Source organism: Pseudochaenichthys georgianus, chromosome 14 (genome assembly GCF_902827115.2).
Source record: "Pseudochaenichthys georgianus chromosome 14, fPseGeo1.2, whole genome shotgun sequence".
Lineage (NCBI taxonomy): Eukaryota > Metazoa > Chordata > Actinopteri > Perciformes > Channichthyidae > Pseudochaenichthys > Pseudochaenichthys georgianus.
In genome coordinates, this window is record NC_047516.1 from 1,262,366 (window position 1) to 1,274,865 (window position 12,500).

A 12,500-nucleotide genomic window follows, 5' to 3' on the forward strand; every position below is an offset into this window, starting at 1 on the left:
GGAAGCCATTTTGATCCAATCACCTGCCATTTTGAAAGCGCAAGCACTTTCAAAATGGCAGGTGATTGGATCAATCTGTCTATCACCTTCTATCATGGGTCACTCACTTCTGATTGGTTAACAATGGCTGGTACTTGTGGAGCTCAGCACTTCTGATTGGTTAACAATGGCTGGTACACGTGGAGCTCAGCACTTCTGATTGGTTAACAATGGCTGGTACACGTGGAGCTCAGCACTTCTGATTGGTTAACAATGGCTGGTACACGTGGAGCTCAGCACTTCTGATTGGTTAACAATGGCTGGTACACGTGGAGCTCAGCACTTCTGATTGGTTAACAATGGCTGGTACACGTGGAGCTCAGCACTTCTGATTGGTGTGGATGACTGACTCACAAGAATAAGAAGAAAAAATAAATTAAAAAAAACTTTTAAAAAACTTTAGAAAAATCGCGATTTCAAGTTAAAATCGATAAATCGTTCGGCCCTACATGAAAGGGGCGGGGCTAGCAACATTTGACCAATCACAAACATGGAGACGCGTGCTGACAGCGCAGCGTCATACTTCATGAATGAAAAGTGTAAATAGCAAATCCTGCTTCGTCGTCAGGCCACGTAGCGCTTTACTAACTCGTGCGCAGTTAATAAAGCGTGGCCACGTTTTATGTTTCTCTCGATGAACCCTCCAGGGCTCCGTGGTTACCAAGGACTTCACAAAGGACGATATTAACATAAAAACAGTTTAAAAAAAGTTGTTGTTCTGAGAGCATATAAAGAAAAGGATAAACTCGGGCTGCAACATTAATAACATTAATGGCTAAGATTGACTCAAAAGACGTTTGGTCCGTAACTCGATACGATTCTGCTAATTACTATAAATGTCAGTTTTTTACAAATATGGTGCAGCCCGTAGAACAACATTAGCACGAGCATTACCGTCTATGGAAATGAAATGCAACTAATAAAAGGAATATGGGTTAACATTTTGTTCCTGTTGGTGTGGTTCTAGCTCCATGTGTGCGGTTCTAGCTCCATGTGTGCGGTTCTAGCTCCATCTGTGCGGTTCTAGCTCCATCTGTGCGGTTCTAGCTCCATCTGTGTGGTTCTAGCTCCATCCGTGTGGTTCTAGCTCCGCGTGGTTCTAGCTCCGCGTGGTTCTAGCTCCGCGTGGTTCTAGCTCCGTGGTTCTAGCTCCGTGTGGTTCTAGCTCCGTGGTTCTAGCTCCGCGTGGTTCTAGCTCCGTGTGGTTCTAGCTCCGCGTGGTTCTAGCTCCGTGGTTCTAGCTCCGCGTGGTTCTAGCTCCGCGTGGTTCTAGCTCCGCGTGGTTCTAGCTCCGTGTGGTTCTATCTCCGTGTGGTTCTAGCTCCGTGGTTCTAGCTCTGTGTGGTTCTAGCTCCGCGTGGTTCTAGCTCCGCGTGGTTCTAGATCCGCGTGGTTCTATTTCCGCGTGGTTCTAGCTCCGTGTGGTTCTAGCTCCGTGTGGTTCTAGCTCCGTGGTTCTAGCTCCGTGTGGTTCTAGTTCCGTGTGGTTCTAGCTCCGTGTGGTTCTAGCTCCGTGTGGTTCTAGTTCCGTGTGGTTCTAGCTCCGTGTGGTTCTAGCTCCGTGGTTCTAGCTCCGTGGTTCTAGCTCTGTGTGGTTCTAGCTCCGTGGTTCTAGCTCCGTGTTGCAGGTGTACCTCTTGTTGGAGCTCTTGGTCTCCAGCTGTGTTTTGTAGAAGTAGAGCCCGTCCTCACAGGCCGTCAGCAGCTGGGAGGGGGAGGAGGGGGGGAGGCAGAGGTGCAGGGGGGGGGAGCTGACCTCCAGCACCAGCAGCTGGCTGCACGGAAACAGAGAAATGGCTTCAGACATTTAAAGAATCCACTTATTGAATAAATGCATTTCAAAAAGCCCCAAATATTACATTTATTAACGTGTTTGATTCGAACCAATAAACCCCTCGAATCAGCCGTTTCACTGGCCCCAAAAGCTACAAGAGACGTGTCCCCCTCGTCTGTTCAACGTGTCCCCCTCGTCTGTTCAACGTGTCCCCCTCGTCTGTTCAACATGTCCCCCTCGTCTGTTCAACATGTCCCACTCGTCTCTTCAAAATGTCCCCCTCGTCTCTTCAACGTGTCCCCCTCGTCTGTTCAACGTGTCCCCCTCGTCTGTTCAACGTGTCCCCCTCGTCTGTTCAACGTGTCCCCCTCGTCTGTTCAACTTGTCCCCCTCGTCTGTTCAACGTGTCCCCCTCGTCTGTTCAACATGTCCCCTAGTCTCTTCAACCTGTCCTCCTTGTCTCTTCAACCTGTCCTCCTTGTCTGTTCAACATGTCCCCCTCATCTGTTCAACATGTCCCCCTCGTCTGTTCAACGTGTCCCCTAGTCTCTTCAACCTGTCCTCCTCGTCTGTTCAACATGTCCTCCTCGTCTCTTCAACATGTCCTCTTCAAAATGTCCTCCTCGTCTGTTCAACATGTCCCCCTCGTCTCTTCAACATGTCCCCCTCGTCTGTTCAACATGTCCTCGTCTCTTCAACCTGTCCTCCTCGTCTGTTCAACATGTCCTCTTCAAAATGTCCCCGTCGTCTGTTCAAAATGTCCCCCTCGTCTGTTCAACATGTCCTCTTCAAAATGTCCCCCTCGTCTGTTCAAAATGTCCTCGTCTCTTCAACCTGTCCTCCTCGTCTGTTCAACATGTCCTCGTCTCTTCAACCTGTCCTCCTCGTCTGTTCAACATGTCCTCTTCAAAATGTCCCCCTCGTCTGTTCAAAATGTCCTCGTCTGTTCAACATGTCCCCCTTATCTATTCAAAATGTCCCCCTCGTCTGTTCAACATGTCCTCTTCAAAATGTCCCCGTCGTCTGTTCAAAATATCCCCCTCGTCTGTTCAACATGTCCTCTTCAAAATGTCCCCCTCGTCTGTTCAACATGTCCCCCTCGTCTGTTCAACATGTCCTCTTCAAAATGTCCCCCTCGTCTGTTCAAAATGTCCCCCTCGTCTGTTCAACATGTCCTCTTCAAAATGTCCCCCTCGTCTGTTCAACATGTCCCCCTCGTCTGTTCAAAATGTCCCCCTCGTCTGTTCAACATGTCCTCTTCAAAATGTCCCCCTCGTCTGTTCAAAATGTCCTCGTCTCTTCAACCTGTCCTCCTCGTCTGTTCAACATGTCCTCGTCTCTTCAACCTGTCCTCCTCGTCTGTTCAACATGTCCTCTTCAAAATGTCCCCCTCGTCTGTTCAAAATGTCCTCGTCTGTTCAACATGTCCCCCTTATCTGTTCAAAATGTCCCCCTCGTCTGTTCAACATGTCCTCTTCAAAATGTCCCCGTCGTCTGTTCAAAATATCCCCCTCGTCTGTTCAACATGTCCTCTTCAAAATGTCCCCCTCGTCTGTTCAACATGTCCCCCTCGTCTGTTCAACATGTCCTCTTCAAAATGTCCCCCTCGTCTGTTCAAAATGTCCCCCTCGTCTGTTCAACATGTCCTCTTCAAAATGTCCCCCTCGTCTGTTCAACATGTCCCCCTCGTCTGTTCAAAATGTCCCCCTCGTCTGTTCAACATGTCCTCTTCAAAATGTCCCCCTCGTCTGTTCAAAATGTCCTCGTCTCTTCAACCTGTCCTCCTCGTCTGTTCAACATGTCCTCGTCTCTTCAACCTGTCCTCCTCGTCTGTTCAACATGTCCTCTTCAAAATGTCCCCCTCGTCTGTTCAAAATGTCCTCGTCTGTTCAACATGTCCCCCTTATCTGTTCAAAATGTCCCCCTCGTCTGTTCAACATGTCCTCTTCAAAATGTCCCCGTCGTCTGTTCAAAATATCCCCCTCGTCTGTTCAACATGTCCTCTTCAAAATGTCCCCCTCGTCTGTTCAACATGTCCCCCTCGTCTGTTCAACATGTCCTTTTCAAAATGTCCCCCTCGCCTGTTCAACATGTCCCCCTCGTCTGTTCAAAATGTCCCCCTCGTCTGTTCAACATGTCCTCTTCAAAATGTCCCCCTCGTCTGTTCAAAATGTCCCCCTCGTCTGTTCAACATGTCCCCCTCGTCTGTTCAAAATGTCCCCCTCGGCTGTTCAAAATGTCCCCCTCGTCTGTTCAACATGTCCTTTGTGCTTAGGAAAGGATTTCTTAAGATGGATTTGTAGACATATGGAGAGAAAGGAGTTTAAATGCTCACATGACTTTGTAGTTGTACTGGCTGTCGACGCCCCCGATGTCCCACATCACGATCTTGTTATCGTACGATCCCGCTGCGAGAGGAACAGCAAGATGCATTCAAGAACACAAACAAAAAACTGAATTTCTACAATCACAATGGAAAGCAGTGGTTTCCAAATTGAAACAAGAGGAAAACAATAAATATGATGCGTGAATAAAGCGTATGTGAAGTATATTAAGACGTGTTATTAATATAATAAGTTACAAGTAGATATGAGTGTTAAATTAATTAAGTGTAGCAGTGTAAAAGTGGGAGAAAATGGTCGTCCTAAAATAAGTCAAACTAGTTAGAAATGATACTTGTTAGACGCTTTTATCCAAAGTAAATTGACTTTTTACACAAAGAACGTCCTCATTTTTCACGGGCGACTGTTCACTGTATATTGCAATGTAATGGACCGTCCCTCAAAACACACACGGAGGCCGTTTCTCAATGTCGAGGAAGGATGCTACAGATCCACTATTTCAAGCGTACTACGTCATCGAGTCCCGCCGAAGGACTGTTCCAATGTCCAGGATGCTTGGAATTCTACCGAGCCCGGCGTCCTTCGTAGCGAGAAATGTCGAGGCTGCACATGTGTATCCTCCGCGATCTTAAAATCCCCACAATGCTTTGCGCACACACCAATTTCAAAGCGCTCCATTTAAGGCGGGCCTCTCATATGACGCACACCTGCACACCTGTTAGCCTGCTTGGAAGGATTCTTGCCTCGCTTCTGAAGGACCTGACCCGGAAGACATGTCCTACCAAGGAAGCGTCCTCGACATTGAGAAACACCCCGCCTTAAATGGAGCGTGATTTCCGCCAAATATTTGGAAATTGGTCCGTGCGCAATGCATTGTGGGGATTTTAAGACCGCGGAGGATACACATGTGCAGCCTCGAAATTTCCCGCGACGAAGGACGACGGCCTCCGTAGAATTCCAAGTATGCTGGACATTGGAACAGTCCTTCGGCGGGACTCGATGACGTAGCATCCTTTAAATAGTGGCTCTGGAGTATCCTTCCTCGACATTGAGAAACACCCTCTGAGTGTCAAGCACACCGAGCTTCTTCTTCTTCTTCTTCTTCTTCTGTGGTATTACTCACTGAACAGGAAGTTGCCCTGCCTGTGGTTGAAGCGCAGCACGGACAGAGACTTCCTGCTGGCTCTGAACTCCCCGAACGCCACGTTGTTTCTGGGATGGATGAGTTTCACCAGCCCTCTCTTCCCCCCCGCTGCCAGCACGCTGCAGGGCTGAGCCGAGGAGGAGCGGCCCCCCCCACGGGTCATCAGCACCGTGGACCAGGCCAGAGAGAAGAACTCCTGGATCAATAACAACAATCATTATAGTGAAGTCCTGCTGCCTATTTTGAAAAATGTTGTAGTGGAAAATGGGTTAAAACGGGAAAATAAATACATGTTTTTTGCAAGTTAGGGTATTCACATTAAAGACTGTTTGGAAAATATATAAAGGTAAGATGAAAAAAAAACTAGGGTTGCACAATTAATCAAATATTTATCACGATTCAGTTAAATAACTAAGATGGCCGCATCGTTTTGCTTTCAGATTCAGCCTTCACTTCAATTGGGCCCACCATTCTTTTTTTAAATGGAGCAGCTCTACTCATTAAAGGGGACCTATCATGCAAAAGTCACTTGTCTTTTTGATGTCTTTTATACATCAGCATGTGTCCCCGGTGTGTCGGGAGACTCACGCAGCGTCAGGAAATAAAACCCTCTCTCTTTTCCTCCGTACCCAAATCTCTAAAAACGGGGAACAACGGAGCTGATCCAGATTTGCGTCCGATATGAATGCCTTCGTTACCTCGAGACTGGACTATTGCAACGCTCTGCACGTGGGTATGGACCAGGCCTCAATTAAACGCTGCAGCTAGTCCAAAACGCAGCTGCACAAAAAGCACGACCACATCACCCCAATTCTGGCCTCACTGCACCGGCTTCCAGTTCGGTTCAGAATTCATTTTAAACTCCTTTTATTTGTTTTCAAAGCCGTAAATGGGCTGGCTCCGGCCTATGAAGCTCAACTCCTCCAGCGCTACACCCCAGGCAGAGCCTTAAGGTCGGCTGACCAGCTGCTGCTGATAGTGCCCAAGACCAGGCTCAAAACCCGAGGGCACCGAGCCTTCGCAGCAGCGGGCCCCAGGCTCTGCGAATATCAGAAATGTGGACCCACGGGCCAATCAGAAACGTTGCTATCAGAAACGATGCCCGACTGTTTTGGACGTAATATGGTCGGTGTTTACATTAGCATCGCTAACACTCAGAGCTAACCTGTACCGGAGAGCATGTGTGTGAAGAAGCAGGAAGTAGAAAGGGACTCAGCTTGTGGTATAACCGGCTAGAGAGGAAGCCTTTGAGCTCTAGACTGTTTCAGATCCTTGATGATCCATGATATGGCGTTTCATCACGGCAGCATTTAGTTTAGACGGTAGCTGCCGGGTCCCGCGTGAGCTCAGACCCTCCTTTTTAAAGCTTTATCCCCAAATCAGCACTTTAGAAACAGGAAGTGAAATAGAGGGACATGAGGCGTGGCTAGAATGATCTGTTTGGTGTTTGGAGCAAAACACTTCAGACAGGTTTTTTATATATTTGTATATATCTATAGAGACTTGTGCTATAGCCTAAAGGTAGCACGATAGGTGACCTTTAACTCAGCAGAGATTTCATTTATCAAGTTTAAAAAGAGAGAAGAACTCCTGGAGAGGGGAATAATTCAGTTTCGGCAGACATTAAGGACACGCCTCGACACATCGTGCGTCCTTTGTTCTACAGTCAGATGTTCTTGGAGAGTAAAGGCAGCACTAACCTCTCCAGAGACTTTGTATTTCTTCATCACCATCCCGGTCTCACAGTCGATCACACAGAGAGAATCTCCTCCGCACGTCGCCGCCAGACGACTTCCAGAGCCTGGACATGAAGACAGTGAGTTTATGATGTTTCATTTAATTTAATATGTAATATTCTGCAGAAAAATGCAACATTATTAGATAAAAAGTAGCTTCCGGTTAAGAAGATACGGTAGCATTAAACAGGGGTAGCCCATTTGGAAATGTTTAACCTGTTGAGCCCCGAGCCTGTTGTTCAGGTCTCAGGCTCGAAAAGGACATTCCCAGAACAAATGACCTTATCTTCCAAAAGGGGAACATTAATAATATGTTTCCTCAAAGCAATGATACACCTGTGAGTTGGATGTAGAAGAGTCAGAATCAATATAGATGTTTTTATTTTAAGTAAATTCAGATTGAACATCGTAAAAAACTGTAAATGATAGTGTCCGTCCAAAAATAAAACATGACTTATAGTGAAAACCACCCTTGGATGATGGGTTAGTAGACTAAAAGCTTTATGAATCCAAACTATAACATATAATAAGTCCCCTGTATCAAGATTGATGCAAAACAAGTGACCTTTGACCTTTTTAGAGAGGTTTAGCAAAAAAGACTCCACCTCTGAGGTGATTTGGGTGGAAATGGGCGTTTTTGCAGTTTCTCTGGAACCCATTGGTCGATTTTGATGATTGACATCTCTTTTGAACCGTTAGAGCCAATAGAATCGAAGGGGGATTTCCACATACACACACACGTTACCATTGAGAAGTGGGGGCTATGCGCGCGCAGTCGAATCTTACGCTCTGAAATCTGAAAACTGAAAGTAGGTTTATTGCTGATGGATTATCAGAAATCATCTCAAAGGGACACAGACACTTTGGAGTAACCTATGGATTCCTTCAGCAGCGTTTTTATCGTTTTAATGCCATTGAAGACCACTTTTGATCAGACTACGACAAAGGGTTACCCTAACGTGGTGTGATGTCTGTGTTAGCTAGACCCTCCAGAAAAACGCGATTCTGCGATCGCAGAATTGACCGCATAATCAGCAAAATGGCGCATTTTTTCACACAAAGTGAACTCGTCTTGACGTGATGATGATGATGTTGACGCGACGTCATCAGCTCGCGCATCACAGAAGGTAAACAACACCGTAGAGTGTGGAGCTCACACGAGAGAGAAAACCCCAAGATGAAAAAAATCTAATCCATCTCATTTACCGACGAACATCTCTGCTAAAGACCGGGCAAAGCAGTTCCCGATGTCTCGCACGAAAGTGGGGGGAACTATTCTGCACAGCGGGCAACTGTGTGTTGGAGCATAAGAGAACATCGACGGTGACGACCCACTTCGATTCATTCAAACATTCGAACATGCTTTCTGCTGCTGCTACAAGAACGCCAAACAACTCACGTTCACCGAGGCATCGGCCTCCAAAACCCTTTGGAGGGCTACAAGAAACGAGGAGAGAAGCCTACGAGATGGAAGCTGGTCAGATCACGAGTAAATGAAAACAGAATGAGGTGTGTGTGTGTGTGTGTGTGTGTGTGTGTGTGTGTGTGTGTGTGTGTGTGTGTGTGTGTGTGTGTGTGTGTGTGTGTGTGTGTGTGTGTGTGTGTGTGTGTGTGTGTGTGTGTGTGTGAGAGAGAGAGAGAGATTAAAATAGCCCAATTGCTTTTACAATAGATAAACATTGGATGTGTTTAATTGAATAGTAAAGGGGTTTAACGTTAGTGGCAGGTTGTGTGAGAGAGAATAAATAAATAAGACATCCCAATATTTATTTTTTCCGCATATTTCACCGCATAAAATCCCATAAACCGCATGTTTGATCCCATAATCAAGGATTTTAGCCCGCGTCTTTCTGGAGGGTCCAGTTAGCTTCTCACGTAGCGAGTTCTGATCGGTCAGTGGTGATACTAATACCTGTGGAATCTGTGCTATCTCAGCTTGCTAATGGATATCCTGTTTGTGCAGATACGATAAGTAATAAGGGTTTTAACGTGAGTTCTGCTCGGGGCTCATTTAGACGCTTCTTGAGACTAAAAAAGCTTCGTATCGTCAGTTAGCGGAGTTTCTTCCCGTTAAGTGGGTACGACACATTCATAGGTTTTTAAATGGTATGAAGCCCTGAGACACAGTTTCGCCCCGGTGCCTGTGGGGGCTGCGGGTTTAACAGGTCAAGTATAATCAGCAGTAAATGCACTTGGTTGCTTTGCCCCTCTGCTGAAACCAGTGTCCTTGGGAGGATCCTTGGGAGGATGTACCTGTTTCTGTCTGAGGCTGGAAGGCACAGGCCCACAGCTGGGTGGAGAAGTCCTCTCTGCTGTCCTGCTTACTGTGACACTGGAGAACATGGAGAGGCTTCAGCGACACCGGCTGAGGGAGAGGAGGAGAGGGGGAGAGGAGAGGGAGAGGAGGAGAGGAGGAGAGGGAGAGAGGAGGAAGAAGAGAGAGGAAGAGGAGGGAGGGAGGAGGGAGGAAGAGGGAGAGGAGGAGAGGAGGAGGAAGAGGAAGAGAGGGAGAAGGAGAGGAGGAGGGGGGGAGAGGAGGAGAGGGGGAGGAGGAGAGGAGGAGAGGGGGGGAGGAGGAGGAGAGGGGGAGAGGAGAAGGGGAGAGGGGGGAGAGGAGAAGGGGAGAGGGGGGAGAGGAGAGGGAGAAGGAGAGGAGGAGGGGGGGAGAGGAGAGGGAGAAGGAGAGGAGGAGGGGGGGAGAGGAGGAGAGGGGGAGGAGGAGAGGGAGATGGAGAGGAGGAGAAGATGGACATATTGTGTTGATAGCAAATAGGAGCACCAGAATTAAGTTACGTTATATTCACAACAACCAAAGGTATGGCAGACTGTAGACTGTGTGTGTGTGTGTGTTACCTGTGTGTGTTACCTGTGTGTGTGTTACCTGTATGTGTGTGTGTGTGTGTGTTACCTGTGTGTGTGTGTGTGTGTGTGTGTGTGTGTGTGTGTGTGTGTGTGTTACCTGTGTGTTTCCGCAGCTCTTAAACGATGACATCACATCTTCTTTCTGAAGCCCCTCCTCCTTTTTCTTCTTCTGCTTAATCCCCTCCACCTCCTCCTCTCTGATTGGCCGAGCCTTGGCTGCCCTGCGGGGGGTCGCTGCTCCTCTGACGGGGGTGAGATTTGGGGGAGGCTGGCTCTTCTTTCGGGGGCTCGTCCTCGCCGAGACGCTACTCTCCGTTAGCATCTGTACTTTACGGCTGGATTCTCGAGGACCGCCCTCAGCCGGGGATTCTGGGAGATCTGAGTTCCGTAGTTTCTTACGAGGCGTCAGACTGATCCTCTCGGAGGGAAGCTGTTTCCTCTTGATGGGGACCACCTGAGGACAGGAAGTACACGACGTTTAAATCAACTCCACGACTTTACATCTTAGCGTTCCTTACCCTCCCCAAAGTGCATCGCTCTTTTCACAGCCACGTGTTTTAAGAGCGCTGCTGTGCCTCCTGTCGCCATTAATGGACGTCTCTTTAAAATGTCCGCTCAGAGGAGACGAGTTCTCATTTCTCTAACAGTACGAGATGGTCCGCCATATTGGACAACTCCATACGGCAACTCTAATAGGACACTTGACGTCTACACCGGGGGTTCCCAACCGTTTTTCCCAAGAGCCCCCCGAATGACTCCTGTTGGAAGCTGCACCCCCCCACACATAAGGGGGGGGGGCAACAGCGGTAATTAAAGATTAAAAGTCTCAAAATGCTACAACTACCGTCACAAACTGGATGAATGTGGAGTGTTGTGTTAAAGGAGGATGAAAGCGTAATCAAGGAGCACTATTGGAACGACTTTGATGGCTGTTGGACTCGGGATTAATTCGTCTGGATTCCCGCTGGATGAAGAAATTAAAGGACGAAGTGGAAACAATTCATAAACTGTTGCTCAAAGTAAGCCGGATTTTGCCGATGTGTTTATGAGGATTCAAAAGTCGTAAATAATCAAAATGGAGGAGACCGATCTGATCGGAGCAACTGACGAATAATCCAACTGAAGCCGGCGTGGACAATGACTATGTTTTAAACATGCGCTTATCAGACAAGCCCGGTTTGGACGCTTTACGGGCAGAAGAAACATTTCTGTCTTTTTAGGCCTTTCGCTACTAACTTGAATTTTTATTCAAATTAATTAATCAATTATTTTTTATATTTTATTGTGATGTAGAGACGAGGCTTTTAGTGACAATCATGTATTGCCTTATAATTATATGTAGAAAAAAAGAGGCATATTTTGCCTCAAATCATCTGGCGCCCCCCCCCCCTGCGATCTTTGGCAGAAGAACCGACATGCCACGCTTTTTGAGACAAATATGCGACTGCGTGAGTTAATAATGGCACTGCTCATATATATGCGGGTTCGGGTCGGGGAACTAATTGGCAATATGTGCGGGGGGGCGGGTTCGGTGTTCCACGGTCTTGAAAATCAGACCCGAGCAGGACTCTGCCGCCTGCTGCTTCCCCTCCTCTCTCCTCGGTTCCCCTCCTCGAGTCCTCCGCTCGCATCTCCTGTGGGCGGGACCAAGACACGAGGGTAGGAGTGGAGGGTAGGAGTCGAGGGTAGGAGTCGAGGATAGGAGTCGAGGATAGGAGTCGAGGGTAGGAGTAGAGGGTTGGAGTCGAGGGTAGGAGTGGAGGGTAGGAGTCGAGGGTAGGAGTCGAGGGTAGGAGTCGAGGATAGGAGTCGAGGGTAGGAGTCGAGGGTAGGAGTGGAGGGTAGGAGTCGAGGGTAGGAGTGGAGGATAGGAGTAGAGGGTAGGAGTCGAGGGTAGGAGTCGAGGATAGGAGTAGAGGGTAGGAGTCGAGGGTAGGAGTGGAGGGTAGGAGTGGAGGGTAGGAGTGGAGGATAGGAGTGGAGGGTAGGAGTGGAGGGTAGGAGTCGAGGGTAGGAGTCGAGGGTAGGAGTCGAGGGTAGGAGTGGAGGGTAGGAGTGGAGGGTAGGAGTGGAGGATAGGAGTAGAGGGTAGGAGTCGAGGATAGGAGTAGAGGGTAGGAGTCGAGGGTAGGAGTAGAGGATAGGAGTCGAGGGTAGGAGGTGAGGGTAGGAGTAGAGGATAGGAGTAGAGGGTAGGAGTCGAGGGTAGGAGTCGAGGGTAGGAGTGGAGGGTAGGAGTAGAGGGTAGGAGTCGAGGATAGGAGTAGAGGGTAGGAGTCGAGGGTAGGAGTAGAGGATAGGAGTAGAGGATAGGAGTCGAGGGTAGGAGGTGAGGGTAGGAGTAGAGGATAGGAGTAGAGGATAGGAGTCGAGGGTAGGAGTCGAGGATAGGAGTCGAGGGTAGGAGTGGAGGGTAGGAGTAGAGGGTAGGAGTCGAGGATAGGAGTCGAGGGTAGGAGTCGAGGATAGGAGTGGAGGGTAGGAGTGGAGGGTAGGAGTCGAGGGTAGGAGTTGAGGGTAGGAGTGGAGGGTAGGAGTAGAGGGTAGGAGTCGAGGGTAGGAGTCGAGGGTAGGAGTGGAGGGTAGGAGTGGAGGGTAGGAGT

At 48.4% G+C, this 12,500-nt stretch overlaps 1 protein-coding gene across 1 annotated transcript in view; it reads right to left on the reverse strand.

Moving 5' to 3' along the window:
* Positions 1-12,500, reverse strand: part of lrwd1 (leucine-rich repeats and WD repeat domain containing 1) — a 26,730-nt gene that overhangs the window by 6,907 nt on the left and 7,323 nt on the right. Inside the window, exons 7-12 of the mRNA XM_034098771.2 lie at positions 9,995-10,351; positions 9,289-9,400; positions 7,000-7,100; positions 5,279-5,495; positions 4,149-4,221; positions 1,674-1,814 (exon numbers count right to left, since the gene is read on the reverse strand). Of these exons, the coding sequence (XP_033954662.1) occupies positions 1,674-1,814; positions 4,149-4,221; positions 5,279-5,495; positions 7,000-7,100; positions 9,289-9,400; positions 9,995-10,351 (1,001 nt within the window). The remainder of the gene's footprint in view (positions 1-1,673; positions 1,815-4,148; positions 4,222-5,278; positions 5,496-6,999; positions 7,101-9,288; positions 9,401-9,994; positions 10,352-12,500) is intronic.